The following is a 19,890-nucleotide window of genomic DNA, read 5'->3' as shown; positions in this document are numbered from 1 at the left end:
CTCCAGCCAGCTTTTGGTGGTGAACAGTCCATAGGGAAAAAGCTGTTCTAATTCTGCTTTGTGCTACGAGATTCAAAAGTAAGAGCCACAGGACTGCCAATGAACCATGCTGCTATAAAAGCAGACATATTCCAAACTATCTTTAAGTAATAAACATACCTTTATGTCCAGCAAGTTCCATCTTACCTGAATTATCAGCCTAAGCAATTAAGCCACCACCATTTTCACTAGCTTAGTTCTATCACAGAACAGCTTCTCCCTTCACACCAAGTTAGAGAACAGCAAACAGACCACATTGCTGGGTCTGGTTCCAACTCAACTACTCATCTGAATTTAGAGAGTTGACTAAGACAAGAACATCATCTTAACTTCATAATGAAAATTACGTTAGCAAATACACCAAAAAGTTACTGTTTTTATGATGCTGTTTGACATGCTGAAGCATTTTTACACTTCAGAGTCAAAGTTAAGTTTGGTAGTGAAAACTCCTGAAGTTGTTGCTATGAAGTTTTATTGAAATGTGGCAAACATGCTGCTCCAGAACCACAACTCCTGTACTTCGTTCTTCTGTAAGAATTTGTTATCATGGTCAACCAGAAGAAAATAATTCTGAAGCAAAACTAGCAATAAATTTTACCATACCAACCCCCCAAAAATACCACCAGCAGGCAGCAGGAATTCGGTCAGTAACAGCAGTACTGCAAGTTCTGGCTGTCAGCCGCACTGTACATTCCTAGCTTTCTCACCAGGCCAAATTCAGCTGGAATTACAAGACACTAATCCTAATAGTCCCAATAAAAGTGAGAGCTTTGGCAGCAGAGATGAGCAGCTTCAGTGAAAAACTTCTCTTGGCGTTCCCTAGACATACACTCATCTCCTCATAAGGCTGATTCCAAGGAAAGTCACATAAGAAAAAATACTACTGGTACCAAGACGTGCAGACAACCAGTATCAGGAAAGACAAATCCCATAATGTTCTAACAAGCAATCAAATATTAAAGGATTAACGCATTTCCTTACTGTACTACTAGTTGCTGGCACACAGATCCATTGTCTGTTATCAGTTCGTTCAGTTTTAATTCAAGGTGAACTTTTCCCTGAAAAAAAAAAAAAACACAGGAGAGAAACACAAATAATTTTAAAAGCATTTCTTTTAAAAGTAAGAATTTGAACATAATACAGTTTACAGGTCGAAGTTATTTTAGGTAATTCCAATATAACCACTTGAAGAAAGTATCTCATCTAAAGCATATATCCTGCAAGTAGAGCATGATGGATGCACCTGAACTTTGAGACAATGCTATAGAGATGCACTATGTCACCTGCAGACAGCACAAGAATCAGTCAAGCTTCTACAGATTTAACACACACAAGTACTTCTTCCAGCATGAGCAATTACCAAGAGCAAGAGTCACAGCTGTTTTGTCCCAAGCATGGGATGAACCCTTGCACAGACATGAATTTCTGAACACTCCAGGAGAAACTTCTAAAATTACCTTGGATTCTGAAGGCAGGTAGGCATACCTAGAAAAGTAGAAGAGCATGCAATAGCCACAACCAGCAGCATTTAATATCCACTGTGAAATCCTGTCCATCACACCAGACTGAAGATAATTTAGAAACGTACTGTGCTTCCCAGGGCAGTTTTCAATTATCTCACGAAGACTGCTGATGTACTCAAAGAACAGTAAACACAACCAAAGGAGAGGAAAAGGTAGCAATAATTACTAAACCCAGCTTCCTCCTTTTCTTCTTCTGATATGGCAGGATGTATTTAAGAAAAAGAACCCATAAATTACAGCACAGCATGAATTACCTTCAGAAATCAGCAAGGGCCAACCTACTGGACCCTCTCAATAAAAGGCTCCATAACATTAAACCACGATATGCAACTTTCTTGAGATGACCAAAATTTAGCAGCTGAATTTTGCTCCAAACAGCTACCTCCCGAACAATACCTACTACTGCTTTCAGTGCCCAGCTGTTTGTGCTGGCTTTTATAGCTAAGATAAGCACACACTGACAGAGCCTTTCCTCTAACAGTGTTCTCCCTGCTATTCTCAGACTTTGTGTATTTGCTAAATGGAACATTAGATGATACTGGTCTGCTCACAAACAAAATTCTCAGGGAATGGTTCTGGAAGGTGATCTGCAAGAGTGGCAAAGGAAGCAAGTCACAATCTGAACTACAGCTTTGCCTTTCTGCTAAAATAGAAGTAAAACCTTTAGCTGACCTTGCACGCATTTCTAGAGCAGTTATGTTTTGCCATAAAACTGCAAAGTTTTTATTGCAAATCCCCTGGGGCAAAGGCTGCGTTTCCCTCTGTGTTCGTCACATGGGAGGAGAAATGAAGCTCCTTTTACAAGGCAGTTCCAAACGTAACTGCTTTGGGATGCCTGCCAAGTGTTTTGCAAACTGTTACTACAGGGACAGGAACACAGGTACATTAAGAAAGTATTTGTCAAGCAGAGAAACTCCATTACAAAAACAGATTTACAGGATAAAAACAGGATAGTGAGAAGCATGCCAACAGCCTTACAAGGCAAAGTTTTGGAATGACAAATAAGACAGACATTAGTAGTATTTATTAAAATAGCTGACTTCACTTGTTTTAGAAAACAGATACTGTGAATGGCCTGAACACCTTCCTTTTGCTTTTAAAACCAAACCCCACAAATTGTGCTTTACACAAACAGCAGGAATAAAACACCTCATTGCTGCTCCTGGGAACTACCTGTACATGTACCGTGAGAACTACCAGCTCAGTGCCATGATGACTACAGTAACGTGGCTCCAAGTAAATATTTCCCCAACATGCACGCAGAGTTTTAGAACATTTTTGTCATTTTGTTTGTCAAGAGCGGCGTGATGGTTTCCTAAAGCTGCTGATCTGCAGATCTTTATCAGAACTTCTGACATATGATGCAAGTGGGTTTTAAATGTGGCTGTACAGAAGGCTTTTACTTCAAAATATAGAAATCAGCCATTCTTATACAATAAATAATAAACAGTGATTTCGTGTGAACGCACTTCGCATCTGTAGATGTTAGGGTTGTTCAAAGGCAGGTAGGTACTACTTTAACTTTGCAAATGGATTAACAATCAATTTTCAGGTACTTACTATAGGAAGACAGAGTTTGATTGATACAGATCCTATCAATTTTAAGAAGAACAGTGAATATTCAAAAACCTTAACAGTGCGTGAAAGATTTTTATCTTACCATCTTACCAAAAATCCGAAAAATAATCCCAACCAAGCAACTTTGAAGTATCCTGAGCATATCCATGGAACACAAAATACTTCTCTGCTATCCTATTGCCTTGGACACACCGTAAATTTTGGAAAATACTCACATGGAGGGAACCAGAGGAACAAAAAAATCAGCTACATGTATGGTGCTGCGAGGAGAAGAAAACAACTTTTTTTTTTTTTTTTCTCCGAACTGTTTTAGCTTTATAAATATTTCATGCACTTTTTCTGCACATGTACAATATAAACGTCTGCTACTTTCAGCCATGTCCAGTCAACAATCCTGGACATCTCAGAACATATTTCAGTACTGCAGAGCACATGCAAACCAACAAGTTTTCAGCCAAATGTGGCAGATGGGAACTGGTCTCAGCTATGCTCTGAAGATTTTTATAGAAAAATAAAGCAGTTCAGGAGAAACCTACCCAAATGCACTGACTCAAGAAAAGATAAAGAGCATACACCTGAGCAGAAAAGATTATTTCTTAATGGAGGTGTCATGCAGGACAGTGCTTTGCACAGCACAGTCACAGAAGAGTAAAAGTTTACACTCTGCTATGAGTCCCAAAGCCATGGAAAACTACAACCTTTTTATTTCCATTATGTAAGAAATCACTGAATTCTATTAATGGCACACTCTAACTGAATTTTCACATGCTTATGTAGTATTATGACAAGAAGTAATACCTTTCTCAATACATTTTTATGACAGAAAAAACATAGCAAGCACGACAATGTTTAAGTCAAAGTGGAAACTGCCTTTCAGTTTATATCTGGAAAGTCCTTTTTAGACTGTGGGAGTGTACATTAAAGAATTCAAAGAAGACAACGTGTAGCTGGACTAGATGATCTCTAGTTCCCTTCCAAAGAGGGCTGATTTACAACAAGAGGAAGTGGTATTCAGACGTTTTGAAAATCTGTCTTCGTGTAAAGCAACCACATGTCCTCCTATACCCAAGAGCTGCAGGCTAAACTTATGGCTCATAAATGAATCATCTGTGGAAATAATATGAGAATTCTGTGCACGTTCAGATCTTGTAAAAGTGGCCAGGATTCTCCCTACCCAAAGGGACTTTCAGGTTACTAAAAAAATACAAACACTGTCAAGTCTAACACTTCTGCCCTCAGGCAAATCTGGAAAAACCCCTAGTAAAATCTAAGAGTTTATCACAGCAAGAGGGTTAAGATATTTTCAAGAATTCTGTTTTGTTCTTGAAATCAAAAAGAGAATTGCTACAACTTCTAGAGCATTTTTTAGATATTCCTAGACCAATCCTGTTGGAAGAAGTGGAACCACAAGCTGAAATAAAACTGAAGTGCTAGTTGTTTGATACTGAATGCAGAAAGTGTTTCAAGGTAAGAGAGATGAACAGAGCATAAGCACCTCCAAGTTTTGAAGACTAACCACTTCAATGTCACAGAATCAGCCATTATTTCAGTTAACACCAAAAATGACTAAAAAAAAATTATCCAAGAGTTTTAGGATCCATTCATGTGCCTCAAGTACAGGACTCTTACAAAGCATTTCAGACATCAAAACACTGTTAAGACATCTCCCAAACAGTTGCTTCATGTCTTCTGTCAGTTTTAAGTACCATGAAGAATAATACCAACTTAGGTGTAGAATACATTATTCTCTAACCAAGCTGAAGACACTACTGCCTCACAAGAAATAGAGATGCTAAGCCCTATCTCCTACAGCTTAGTGTCATCTTCTACCATCACAGTAGTTCTTATTTGTATTTAACTTCCAAAAGTAAATGTACAATTGAATAGTTACCTGAACCTCTGAATTAGAATCAACAGGTTGAAGCATAAACCAGTTCTCTTTTCCTGTGTAGTTGCATAAATCTTCTTTTTTGATTGACACCTTTCCTGAGGGAGGATGGCAGGGGGAGAGAAGCATAAATATTACCTTCATTTGAATAGAAAAAACAATTTTGTTTGAAATTTGATATTTTGTAAACTCTTTTAATTTTTTTTTAAGTTTATGATACTATATGAAGAACATAAAACAAGGAAATGTTATGGGTAAGTAGAGCAGAAAATAGTTTATATAAAGCCTGATGGCATTAATTATTATTTGTTATCCTGGATATCACCAATAAGAAGGTAAAAATAAAGAACACACTTGAGGCTGGAAATAACATAATAGATTTTCAAGAACAAAAATGGTGTTCAAGAATGTTTAAACAGGAAACTGAAGTAGATGCCTTTTACTCTTCTGATTGCTATTTGGAAAGCTGTTATTACATCAAATTATCTGACATCCTGGTGCAAATTATTTCCTTCCTCAATTCAAGTAAAGCAAAGGCTTCTTCTACAGCAGACTATTAGAACTTGTATCTAAAAAGCAGCTGCAATAAAGTCATTATGCAGTGGAGGGACAAAAAGAAATCCACCTCCCATGATTTTTCATTTAACTACACAAGTTGCTGCCAAATGCTTTGTAAGTCACTAAGTCACAGGTTGCACTGACAGGGAAAAATTATCTATAAATGGTTTTAAGAATTATTCCACAATCGTAATTATAAGGGAATTATTCCACAATTTATTCTTTAAAGATCTATAAGTAGTGACAATTATTCAAATATTCCAAAGAAGCAAAAGCAGAGAAGAAACAAAGGGAACTTTTAAAAATTTATTCAGCCCATAATAAGACTATAAAATGTCCTACTAGCTTAAAAAGCAAATATATCCTAGTATAATAGAATGAAGGAAGGAATTAAAATCCTTCTTTTCAAACTTTAAAGGAGCATTTAAATGCACTATACACAGTTCTGAAAGATGCTTCACCAATAATTGTACCCTTAATCCTACAGATAATGCTACTGAAAACAACCAAGTGTCCTGCAAGATGCAGACAGCACCTCACAGACACTTACCTATACGCAGGTCCTTCTGTAAAACACTTTTATCATAAATGTAGAACGACAACCACTGGAATGTTCTTGGAATCTCAAAGTAAAACTCCTCTCCAAAATAAGGACTGAAAAAAAAAATTCTGAAGTTAAAATAGAGAAACATTATATACAATTTATATAGAAGATGAATATTAAAAAGCTGCATTTTACTGCTGTCCCAGCCCATGGCCCTTAGCACTACACTGAGCTAGCTGTCAACAAAGGTGCCCAAAACCATTTCAATACAAGAACACACAGTAACATGGCAATGCCTTCTGTTTCTTGAATCAAAGGTAAGAATCAGAGCATACAGAGAGTGGTGTCTCCTCTGCAATTTCAATTCTATTTTTCTGTCTTGAGATTATTCTAGCTTGTTCTGTAGACTTCCTGAGACATGCACAAATCTGGTTTAATTTTCTTGTTCAGTACACGATTAAACTACATTTAAACACAACTTATTGATTACTTAATTAACTGGCATTTGTTTAGCTCTAACTTCCATGTCAAAACTGCTGCTCTAAGATTCAGACCTGTAAGAAGTTATTATCACTTGAAACTGTAAGATAGAACAGTGAAAAAGAGAAATGTTAATCTCAAACACACACAGTCTCCCTCAAGTCTAAATGGTCACCACATTTCTCCACCTAAAGAAGTCCAGTATCATGTTTACAGGTTCACCCCATTTAACTGCCATCGCACAGCCCTCTACAGAAAGACTTTGGGTTCCTCTATGTTACACATATTTCATACAATGTGTTGGTATCTTCACTCCCAGAACTTATATTCTCATTCAACTTAAGAGTACTTATTGATGTAATCTGAGCCAGCAGTCAGAAAATTGTATTTCAAGCCTGAACAAAACCACACTGTTGTTTGCGCTACTGGAAGTGATGAATTCTGAAAGTCAAGCTGATCCACAGAAAAACCCTGCTATTTTGGAACAACTGGGTTCTTAAAACAGTTCCAGTTACAATGTATTAATATCAGGGGGAAGATGCTCATGTTCATGAAACTACTTTTATGCAGAAAAATACTGTGATAAGTTATACCAAACCCTGAAACAAACGTTGGGATTTTTTTGTTTCCCAGCAAAGGATCATTCTGACACTATTGCCACAATACTTTCTTAAACTGATACAAATGTGACAAATATGCTTACATTCGGAACAAGTAGTATATGTTATTACCTTTCCAAAGAAAAAACATGTCACCATCACTACTCTCTTCCCTCCAAAATAATCACAGAAAAAGAAAACACCACCCATGATTAAGGACAATGGCCCATTAAAGAAATTAAAAAGAAGAGCTGATAACTAATCTAAAAAGTGGGAAAGAACACAGCTGAAAAATCTAATTCAAATGTCTATAATAGATTTTTAGAAACAAGACCTTTCAGGGCAGGAATTCATTACAAGGAATTCCGCAAGTGAAAATGTCCTTGTTGCTAAAACACAGACCTTTTACCACAGGCTTCAAAGCAGACAAATCAGTATTAGATTCTGCACTACACTGAGAAATAGTTGAAGAATTCTCAGTTGAAAAATTCAACTGTGGTTTTTCAGCTCCTCTCTTTTATTAAAATTTCAAAGCCAACAAATTCTGCTTTGATTACAAGGGCTGGGTTCTTCTTGTCAGCACCATGACTGAAGGTATACACTCACAAGCATTACCTTTAGCAGCCCTAAAGAGCCTCAACTTCCTTATTACCATCACTGCTGCTTTTAATTGTATTGACACAATAACTCAGACCAACACCGAGGATGAAACAAAGGCTGATTTTAAACTTTGCTCAAGTCCATGATCTGCTTCCCCTCACAGCTATACAAATAAAGTTGCAGCAGTACAAACAAAGAGATACTACAGCAGAAGGAGTGAGCAGTGGGAGAATGAGGCTGCACTGGTGTCAGGGGAAACTCTGCTCTAGTTCAGCTTCAGACAGACACCCTAGGGGAACAGCAGACTGCCGTGCACAGCAGCAAGTGCCAAGGGTTTAATCCCTATTCTGCACGGACCTATGGGACTCTGCATCCAATTGTAATTAGGCTGGGATGGAGACTATAAGCAGAGACTTCCAAAAAAATCTATTTAGCACCTTTATCTTGCACCTAAGAGAGCAAACTTCACAGCTACACATATCCCCCAGCCGCCAAAGGATGAAGAGCCATTAACATTCATTATTATTATTTTGACTTCAACACTGCAGGAAGTCTCAGATTAGGCAAGAAAGAACAAGTCAATAATATGAGCACAAATAGAAGGTAATACATTGTTTTACCAATGTTGATACACTTCTTTTAACCTAAATTAACAGTTATCAGTTTTTGATTCAGCAACAAAGTATGGGGCAGAGAGAGAAAATCTAAGGTAAAGAATACAATGGATTAGTAAAGAAATTCTTAGGTACGTCCAGAATAGACTGACAGGGTACAACAGTTTACACCAACGAGGAATAATTAAAGTGGGGAACTGACTCATCCTGTTCCTCAGGGATTCAGTCAGTTTAGTACTTTCATTTGTGACTTTGATGCAAGAACTTTAAAGACTATGACGGATACAAAATTAGAAGATAGCACTAATTCAAAGTACGACCAGACTGCCATACAGGAAGAACTGGATTACAGTAGTACAGAAGATTAAATTTCACTGTGTAACACACTCCTCTGCTCTTCCCTTGGTTACTTGGCACAGTAACCCGGCACTTCTGTGAGGACACTGTCTGTCAGTTAATAAAAGCAATGGTTACATCAACAAGGGAATTAATTTCTGCTATAATCTTGCACTACCACAAAGTTCAGTTGGGAGAAAAAAAAAGTGAATGTAGTTTAAATTAAAAAAGAGGACAGAGGACACACACACACACACCACAATCCCCCTTCCATCCCCCCCTGCCCATTCCTCATATCTAACCAGACATCTGAGGAGGTTCACAGATATTCTTTCAACTTTCCAAAGGAAAAAAATTTCTTTCTTCAGAACCCACAGAAATCCCACTCCATGTCAGGAAATATTTCTTGAGTCATTAGCCAAAATATCTCTCTTTCACTTCAGTATTAATTCATGGTTTCTTAACTCTGGAAAGTAATTTGTTTTACATCTGCACTATAACAACTCTCCCAGTGCTGGTGGAAGGCCAAGCCTATTTGCACATTTAATAAATACACTACTTAATGGTTTTCAATCACTGTAGTCAAAACTAATTTTAATTCTGGTGATAATTACTTCCACAGACATTTAATTAGTTAATATTCACAAGACTAAAATTTAGATTACAACTTGTATATTTGCAACCCATAATACAGTGACAAAAACAGACTGAACTGTGTGTAAGAAAAAGCAAGCAAATAATACAAAACAAAACAATCAAATTCAAAGTTGCAACTGTGACTAAAATTAAACTGTACAACATCTTACTGAAAAGCAATTTATACAATTCTCAGGTTATTAAGAGATTAGAGCTTTCATCCCCTGTCCCAATACCTCTAGGTTAGTACAGCTTCTAGTTTAACACAGCTATAAGAAACAAGATGTTGTAATTAAGTTTCTGGAATGAGAGTCAACTCTCATAATTGCATACATAGTAGTAATCAAGTGTAAGCACCCAACTCTGGTAGCTGCTAGTAGAGGATGAGTTACTTTATTACATTTCACTGGTTTGTATGGAACCCTCCCCTAATGCAGAGGATGAAGGGGTCACCTATGAAGCCGGTGGAGACAAAAAGGTAAAGAGCAATTCTAAAAGCCAGGTTCTAACTTCTAACACATTGTTGTCATCTTACAAATATTAATTTCATATCACCTGAAAAGTTCTCAACTTGAGGCATGTAATTTGAGACTTCTCTCCCCCTCAACTGTTTCGCTATAGTGAAATTTTTTACTTCATTTCCTCTGAAAAGTATTTTCATTGCAATTAAATTTCAGTTAAAACTTCAATACTATGTTTTTGACGGCTCTAAGGTGTTTTGCTTTATAAGATATTTTATTATGCAACTAATACTTCTTTTATCAAGTGATGAAAGCACATAAATTTAATAATTTTAAAATGGAATACAATAAAAATGTCTGTATATACAGCATACGTAACAGGTCTTGTTTCTAAGCATAGTAGTAACTTTTAGGGTTTCCATTACTAACATCAGAATCAGATATTTCCAAAGTATTTCACAGATATGCTGCGTTAGGGTTTTTTGCTCATCAAACTATTGTCTATATAAAGGGGAAATGTTAAGTTTCTGCTTTATCAATACAGTCTCTTTAACAGTTTTCTCTGAAGGATTAGTCAATTGATTTTGTTTTGGTAATCAATCAATCTCAATTGCAGCCTGTTAAATTCTGAAAATTTTATAGATCTGACTACAGCAGTTACGGATTAGGAATATAAGCAAAGTATTTGTTCCTGATTGTACATATGTGGCATTTGCTTTTCATGCAGAAGCATAAAGAGGCTCTGAAATGATGTTCTGAAGAAATTAATTCACTATTTAAGTTTGCCATTTGAGCTGCTCCTCACCTGTAAACATCTGGAGTGCTCAAAGAACAAACACTAAGAACAAAACCACCGGAAAAGGGAATTAAGAAAACTTTCAAGAGTTTGAACAGATTGTGTGGGTTTTAAAAAGAAGGTTTAATGTCACCTCCATATAACTGAAACTGTCACTCAAATATTCTGATCAGTGAAGCTGCAATGATGCTTTTTTGGGTGCTCTGTGAACTTCAGAGTTTTGAGACATGAAAGCACCTACGCCAGTGCAGCAGCGTCATCCTGACTTTTTGTTTGATCCTTTTTAAGGCTCCAAAACAGCAGCAGAAACTACAGCAAGCGGTGCCCAGGGAAGCAAAGCAGGGCACTCTGTGTGGCTCCTGTTACAGTTCCCAGAACCAGAATTACAGGAGAGAACAAGGCCTGCTCAGGGGACACCCCACAGCACAGAAAACTCTGACACGTCGAAAGTTCCGGTTCCTTCACTGCAGAAACAGGTTTTACCAGATACACAATAAGAGCAGAATTCCACCAATACAGTTCAACTGCTTGCCAGAAGTAGGAAATTACATGGAGAGCAAGTATCAAGTAGATTTCTTTCCCTGGCAAGAAAAAGAATGTTACACTGCCCACTGGAACTTTGAATTGATAATAGTGAAATACATTCTAGCATACTTCATTTTAAAGCTCACAAGACTCACTTTTGACTTCTCGAAACAGTCTCATGATTTTCCCATTGCTGTAACATCTCTGAGTAGCTGCCACAAGTCAGTTCTCATTTTAAAGCAGTAAAAGCAAAAGCCATACACACTGGTATTGGGCACTCTTGCTTCATATCCATTTAAAACTGAGCTTACCTTAAAGATTTTTCAACTACCTGTGTACGAAAAACTTCTTCTTGGTCCAAGTTTATGGTACAGAAAAAATCTCTCATTTTGTTGGGCACTAAGTGTTTGGCGTCATCTGTAAATAAAAAATAAACACTGTAAATATTGCAGGGGAAAAAACAAAATGTTAGGTACAAGAATGTCACAGTTTCAGTGTCTTCAGAAAATTTACTTTTCCATTCAGCATGCATTTTGATATTAATTTTCAATTCATTGACTTCAAGAGGGCAGAGAAGCTGCTACATCCATTTACACATGGAATGAGAGCTGACAGGAAGAGACACACACTGACTCATGAACACCACTTCCTGCAGCACCTGCACTTTCCCTTCAAAGGTCTCATCTCTGGGCTGACCCTGCACAACTTGCTAAATCTGAGACACTCACAGCCTGAGGTCATATGGCATTAGGTCATAACACCAAGACATGATCTGCTTGAGCTATTGTTCACTTGGTATTTTCTCTGCAAATACTTGAGCTAAAGGAAGCTGATTAATAAGAACTTGCCCATCAAATCTTTATTTCATTTTCCAAAATGAACAGCAGATTTTGAGTTGGCTGAGCCTTTGAAAATATACCCCTCATGAGCATTATTCATTTTTTCCTAACTAGCAGAAGGGGGAAATAATCACCTCTTAATTCAATGCAACATGGAAAAGAAGAAAAGGAAGTTTCTAATAAAAAAGAAAGATTGGCAGCACAAGAATACAAATATTTGCTGGGTGGTGAATCTAGGCCACTGCAATTACACGCTGGACATAAGGCAGCTCTCTTAGAAAATGGTTCCCTCTAAGCAATCACAGCTAAAATCAGTTGAAGTTGGAAAGCTCTTCCAAAATCTAAATGCTACAGACATCTACACTAATTTATAGCAACACCGTTTTCTAGATGAAACAAGGACTTTCTGCTTTGAACATCTGAAGAGAGCAAACAGACCCTTTCCACCTTTTATTCTGCTAAAAGAAATTACAAGCTTTTCTGGGGCTCTCTCCCATGAGAGGTGATCTGTCCCTGCTCCACCTGGTTGTCCAAACCATGGGCAACCAGAATTGCATTGGCTCTTAGCCAGGACCTCTCACAGTAGTGCCCATCCTTGCCTGCTTCTTGGAATACCTCTCCTGACAATAACATGTGCAATCAACTTTATTGAAACACTACCTATTTACATAAGATATTAAAAATAGGATGAAAAGTACAAAGTATTGAGTTTTAGTTACTTTTATGTTTGAATAGCATAAGACCTTTCAGAAAGCACAGTTTGAAACTAGATTTGAAATGTCATACATGTTTATTTTTGAAAAATGCAGATATGAAGCACAGTGAGTAAGCTTTATTCTCTATGCTGGTAAAATGTAAAATCAAAGCTCTGTTTTCTCTCTCCTCCACACTCTTTGTGTCAGTCAGTTTATTTAAGTTAACCTGTTAGAGTCCTGGAAGTCAGGTAAGAATGCCCAGCACTGGAAAGGCTGCAGAGAACGTGACAGTTTAACAGGAACATGACTGAACTTCAATCATGACATTTTCCAGGTCAGGGATATGTACCCTGATGGAAAGCATGAACAGACACTTAAGGAACTTCCACAGTTAAAACTTGTGCTCTCAGAAGCATCAACAAGCTTTTCACCAACTTCAGTGTGGGAGAGGAGGAAGTATACACATTACTTTTAAACACCACACTTCATGCTGACAGATTGAGAGGCGTGAACAGAACCTGGTTTCAGTGGCTTTAGACTCCAAAAAGGGACTAAACTCCAAGTTACCCTTTAAGTGAGATATTGCAGGAGAACCAAGAAAAGCATCAGATTGCCACTGCCTTAATTCTTTCTAAGGAGGAGCTAATTTAATAAAACATATGACATATAAAAAGCAATTCATCAATCTGGATGTAATCGCCAGAGAGCTCCTGATACCAAAAGTTTGCAATTAATAAGCATGAACTGCATGTGTCAGCTGTTCCTGAGAAGAACCTTTATGTTTCAGTTAATACTTGACACAGTCTTATTTTACAATAAAATATTTTAAATATGACATTATTTAATCATCACTGTAAAGGCACAGTACAGTGGACTTCAAAAGGAAATTACAGTCACTATAGTTTCATATTTTCTTAAACGGAATAAAAATTAAATATTTCCGAATAATTCATTATTTGGACGTATACTATATAGCAGTTTTTCAGTTTTAAAAGAAACTTGCTACCCAGAGAAATACACAAAACAGAAGTTTGGATTTCAGTTGGTTAGAGCATGGTGCAAGGCTGCAGGTTCAATCCCCATATGAGCTGAAATCGATGATCCTTGTGGGTACCTTTCAACTCGGAATATTCTGACATCTGATTTTCTAATGAGTTAAAAACCTCTACTTTGTAGCCCAAGTAGCCCTGGCTTTAAAGCATAGACAAACTTTTGGTAGGAAGAGAATCCTCAATCCTGAGTTAAAAATAACCTTAGAGCACTTGTCAGGTGAAATACAGAGCATGAGATTTCACATCCTTTCTACCACCTCTTAGTATCTAACCGTGGGACACTTTCCACTCAAATAGTGATCCACCTCTTCCAAGAAGCTATTTCCTTTTTTTTTTTTTTTTTTAAAGGCTCAAATCTTCGATTACACCACATCTTCCCTTTTCTGAGAAACCTAAGGCTACTATGGCTGCATAAAAATCAAGTATTAACAATATCAGATATCTGCTTGAATGTTTACATTTTCAGTACATAGATGTAATTTCCTCTGTTGAGTAAAAGTGTGCAATTAGTGTCCATAGTCTACATTTCTTTGTTCTGGGTCCCTGCCAGAAGACATTTATGCACACACACTGAAGTATTTGCCTCACAGGACTAAACACATTATATAGCAACAATAAATTCCACTCCAGGAGTGTAGCATAATCGAAGATAACCATGAACTGTTGAAAATACAGGGCAAGTTTGAAAAAGAATACATCCTGAATTTTGTCAAATGAGCTCTAGGAGACAACAGGGGCAGTTTTCCAAGTGCTTCAGTAATGCAGGTTTCTGTAAATCAAGGCAACTAAAATAACTTCCTGTACTTTTGGATGGCATAAAATGAAAACAGAAGTCACAGCCTGAAACACTACACTACAAGATAAGCCTAAAGCTACCTGACACCACATACCTTTGTAATGAATTTTTGTCATTACTATGGCTCATGAAATAGAGCCAGCAATACAAAAGCATTCTCAAAAAGAAAAGACAGTATTTTACTGCGTTTTGGTGAAAACCTACTTAAGAGTAATATTACATTTTCCAAAAAATATTACAAAATCTTAAACAAGCGAGACCAGTTCATCTCACCTCACTTGAAAACTGGAGGCAGAACACTGGTTGCAAACATTAACAGCCCACAAAAACAGGGTACCAGGGACTGCTAAAGTGTCCTTACTCAGGTTCCTCACTGCTAGGAATGCAATGGCTGCTTAACTCACCTTTAAGAACATCTCAATTCTAAATCTGGTGTAATGATTTGTATAACATCACTAAATTTAGATTTTGCCACCGATCTGTGCATTGCAAAACACAGTATAAATAACAACTTCCTGCAGATGGTGTTTTCTATACATGCAGAATTACACAGAACTGACATGATCTCACTAAAACTACCATGCTCTCTCATGCAACACACGTAAAATGAGTCAGTGTCAAGTTTTAATTGCCAGCAAAGCTTGGGCACCAAAATGTATTCTCCTTGTAAGAAACATGCTATAAGGAATTCCTTCAGACTACGAACATCAGCTTTCCAAAGGAAGGTCTGCTATTGCTAATCCCTCCAGATCAAGGAGGGCTGCATGATTACATTTGTTTATTACCGTTCATTCAGAGGGTTTTCCCTCACAAAACACAGTATTAAAATACTAGCAAGAAGTGAACATAACACAGTATTTGTTGTGCAAAGAAGCCAAACCAGCACATATGCATCAGAGGGCTTCCAAGCTTCCACAGCATATTTAACTCATTGAGAGTTTTTAAACAGCTTTTGTTTTCTTAGAAAAAATAAGTAGGGTTACAAAGTGATTTTCACATTGTTTCAAGACACGTCTTTTATTGCATCTCTTACTTCCACTCATTTTTCAAATGGGTTTTTACAGGTCCATCTTCAGCAATGAACTCTTTATGTATTTCCCAGGAAGGTCAGAGTCCTCTGTTTACCAACACTTCTGTCAGGTAACTGAACACCTAGAGTTATGATACAACCACAGGCTCACTCTAGGATGCATAAACAGGACAATAAAACTCGTTTCATCCTAAGTCTCAAGACATTTGGCTTTGTTTTTTTAATGCTTAGTGGAAAACTTTCATCGAGTATCCCAAAATGTAAAACTCACTGAATGTTGTGTAGGCACTGTTGACAAAACCTTACGACAAAAGATAGGAAGCAGAATAGTATCAAAAAATAAGCCAGCTTCAATAACCTTTAGCAACCAACTTCTTATGTATTCCTAGGAAGCAGGTCATAGTCCTTCTTCCTAGGGAGTACTATGACCTGCTTCCTAGGGAATATATGAAACATTGGTTGCTAGAGATTACTGAAAACAGATTAAGAAAGGTGGAGCTCAGCCTGGAGAAAGCAGTGTGAAGACCTCACAGCAACCTTCCAATATCTCATGGGGGAAGCCAGAGAAGGGCTCTCCATCAGCAACTGCAGTGACAGGATGAGGAGTAATGGGAACAAACTGAAAAAGCGAAAATTTAGGTTCAATATATGGAAGAAATTCTTTACTTGGAGGGTGGAGGGACACCGGCACAGATTGCCCAGACAAGCTATGGATGCCTCATCCTCGGGAGCGTTCAGCGCCAGGCTGGATGGAGCAGGAGGTGTCCCTGCCCATGGCACCAGCATTGGAACGAGATGATACTTAAGGTCCTTTCCAAACCAAACCAATTCATAACCCTAGGACTCTATGAATTCATGCTTTAACCCCAAAACTAACGGTACGCTTTTTTGAAGGCCAGCTGGCCTGCGTTATTTCTGTGCTGATTGCTAACAGCAGCAGATCTCAGTGTGCGCTCAGCCTTGCCTACCCAACCACGGCCCATTTACTGCTCGCACCTCGCAGCGAGAGCACCTCCAGCCCCACTCCAGGCCATCTCCTGTTTTCACGGCCCAGTCTTCTATTTACTGAAGACACAGCAAATACATCTAGGCTACGTGACGATATTTAAGTAAACACCACTGCACTCCTCCACCAAACCTAATCCTTCAACATGTTTTCACAACCGGTTCTCAGCCCCGGCGCCATGCCCGATTCAACTCGTTTCGCTTCATTCTCAAAAAAGTCGATCGGCTGCGTGAGAAAGGAAACAACCGGGCCGCGTCCGAGCGGTATGAATGTACTCCGATACCCCTGAGGAAGCCGCCGCACATCCTGTTTCTCCCACTCGCTTTGAAGCGCTCCCCAGCCGCCCCGCGCTATCTGTGCGCCTCCCCGGCCTCCTCCCCGCCCGGCCGCCGGCTTCCCACGTTACCGAGCCTATCGCTGCGGGCAGCCAGCGCTTCCCAACCACCAAAGTAAGGCCACCGGCCTCTCTCTCCGCCTCCTCCCGCTCGCACACACGCTGCGCGGAGGCACGGGAGTACTGGTGACCGCTTCCAGAACAGCCCTTCGCCACCAACTTCCTGCACATCGCTAATTTCGCAATTTCAGCCTGACAAACAGACTCCGATGCCCGAGGTCCGGGCGGGAGGGGGCATTTCTGCTCGCCCGCCGACTCCAGGGATCCCTCGGAGCCACGGATGCTTCCCTGCCGCTCCGGGCCTCCGGCGACCCCGCCGCGTCCGCGTATCCCGTCCATCCATTCATCCGCTCACCCACACATCCCGCCCCGGGCCGCGCAGACCCCGGGCCGCGCAGAGCCCGGCCCAGCCCCGCACGGCTCGTCGCCGCCCGACAAAGCCCCTCCGCGGGGCCGCCGCAGCGCGGCCCGACCCTCACCCGGCCGCGGCCCCTCCGCGCCCTCCCGCCCCCGCCCCGCCGCCTCCAGGGCCGCGGAGCCAGCGCCCGCCCGTCTCGCCGCGGGGAGGGAGCGGCAGCGGCGGGGCCGGGGCGGGAGCGACACCCGAGCGCGGCGGCCACGGGCGCTCGGCCCCGCCGCAGTGCGGCACTTACAGATCTTTCCCCGCAGGTTCTGCAGCACCCGCACCTCGTCGCCGCCGTCTCCCGCCGCCATCGCAGCAGCGCCGCCGCCGCCTGCGCAGTTCAGCGCCGCGGGGGAAGGGAGAGAGGGAGGGAGAGGCGGAGGGAAGGAGCGGCCCGGGCCGGCCCCGCCCCCGCCGCCCGCGGGCACCACCGGCCGGGGCGGGCGGGGGGCGCGGCCCTGCGCCAGCGCGGCTTCTCCCGCCGCGGGGCCCGGCCGCTCCGCCCGCGTCCGGCTCCGGCACCCCCCGCCCCGGCCGGCACGGTGGCCTGCGCCGGACGCCGCCGCGGGTTCGGCCGGTCCCGGAGTTTGCCCCGGGCGCCCCTTCCCCTGCCCTGTAGTCAGGGAGACGGGACATAGCCTTAAGCTGCACCGAGGAACGTTTAGGTTAGACGTTTGGAGGAAATTCTTCCCAGAAAGGGTGATTAGACAGTGTAATGGGCTGCCAAGGGAGGTGATGGAGTCACCGTCCCTGGAGGTGTTTAAAGGAAGACTGGACGTGGCGCTCAGGGCCGGGGACTGCCTGACAAGGCGATGTTGGGTTGGACTCGATGATCTCAGAGGTCTTTTCCAACCTGATGGGTTCTGTGGTTCTGTGCCTCCCGCGGGGGCAGAGGGCTCAGCTGTGCCCTCTCTGCTGAGATTGGCCACATTAAATGGCAGGTGGTCACATTAAATGGAACGAGCGGCAGGTTCTGCCATTTTGGTCTGTGGTGTGCCAAGCGCCTGTCCCTGCGCAAAGCAGGCACGGGCTCCACGGGATCTCCACTGCTGTCACTAGTTCACGTCCAGCTGTTGGGCCGTGTGAGAAATGCCGTGACACAAGTAGGACATGGCTGGGCTGCCGCAGTGCCGGGCTGCCTGCGGGACGCCACAGGCCATGCCTCCCTCACACAGCGCCCAGGGGTGTTCGCAGGCTGCCGCCGCTCGCCTCCATCAAGGCCCTCTGAAGGGCCTTTGCATCGCATTTTCTACCATGGATTCTTGAAGACACCGATCCTAATGTGGAACTCTGGAATCTGGCTTACACCCAGACTTCACTAGGGTCCTGCGCTGGTGGTGAGCATCTGTCTTGAGCCTGCACAATCCACGCAGCCGCCAGCTGCAGGGTGACACCTCCACTTGGGTGTCACCCCAGGTCAACCTGAGGGTACATCTGTTCCCAGACCCTGTAGGCAGAGTCTAGTGAAAGCCTTCAGTGACTGACAAATCCTAATACACAGGTAGTTCAGCTGGCTAAAGCTATTTCAGGAAGCAGTACACGACTAGGGTTCTTCACTCTACACGTGAAGACCCTCTTCAGTCTGCCCCGCTGTTAATGGGAAACTTGGAAAGTTCAGGCCAGCATCTGCCATTGTCTCTAAGTGAAGTCCCCTGCTGTGGTGCTCTGGCCATTTTTTATTTCTCCTGCACAAACCTTGCCATTATCACTATGGTGTGGTATAGAGCCATATATTGTGTCATCATTTCTTGATGGCTTTTCCTGCATCCAACTTCTCCCCCACTGCTTCTTCAGCAGTGGTGACGTTCCTTCCTCATCCCCACACCACACTGTGGCTGGGGAAGGACAGATGTATGTTTCAAGGCAAGCAGGGTAGTGGTGCTGAACAAACTTCTTCATCACACCGGTAACAGGTGGACTTGTGTGAATGCAAAAACCTAAACCTTACAAAGACGTGAGTTTGCATAAGCTGAATTTTAACCTGTTGGAAATGAGAGGTTCCTCTACAGTACAAATTGAGGATTTGATTATCTACAGTTAGCTGTCTAGGCTGGCTGCCCTGTCTGGCTGGTGAACTGAGGCTCACCTGGGCAGAGTCGGAGCTTTGATCTGGGAAAGCAGCAGGGCAGCACCCCGAGAAGGGAGATGTGTGCTCGAACTATGCATTGCCACACTTTGGAAGGCAGACTGACTACGGCCTCCATATTCTTTCAAAAGTTATGACTACGGTTGGGGTTTACTGTTTTAACTTAGCATCAGCTGTCTCTAAAGCACTGACCTGTGTTATCAATTCAAGTTTTGCCACTGTCTGATTCCTGACAGTTTTATTTTTAAAAACGTTTTTGCTTTAGTATAACATACAATATTCAGAATATTGTTTCAATTGCATAATATTCATTTTTGGCCTCTTTTAAAGTTACATTTTAGGGGTATCTTTATGACAGTAGGTCTGTGCAGCTAAGGACATCGTTTAAACAAACACTGGTGTGCTGAATTGC

General features: G+C 41.3%; 1 protein-coding gene across 1 annotated transcript in view; it reads right to left on the bottom strand.

Moving 5' to 3' along the window:
• Positions 1-17,732, bottom strand: part of RASA2 (RAS p21 protein activator 2) — a 44,216-nt gene extending 26,484 nt beyond the window's left edge. The window contains exons 1-5 of the mRNA XM_066326327.1: positions 17,643-17,732; positions 11,489-11,594; positions 6,137-6,240; positions 5,032-5,126; positions 1,021-1,097 (exon numbers count right to left, since the gene is read on the bottom strand). Of these exons, the coding sequence (XP_066182424.1) occupies positions 1,021-1,097; positions 5,032-5,126; positions 6,137-6,240; positions 11,489-11,594; positions 17,643-17,703 (443 nt within the window). The 5' untranslated portion in view covers positions 17,704-17,732. The remainder of the gene's footprint in view (positions 1-1,020; positions 1,098-5,031; positions 5,127-6,136; positions 6,241-11,488; positions 11,595-17,642) is intronic.
• Positions 17,733-19,890: the final 2,158 nt, after the last annotated feature.

This window comes from Sylvia atricapilla, chromosome 10 (genome assembly GCF_009819655.1).
Source record: "Sylvia atricapilla isolate bSylAtr1 chromosome 10, bSylAtr1.pri, whole genome shotgun sequence".
Classification (NCBI taxonomy): Eukaryota; Metazoa; Chordata; class Aves; order Passeriformes; family Sylviidae; genus Sylvia; species Sylvia atricapilla.
This window is presented reverse-complemented; position numbering and strand designations above follow the sequence as displayed.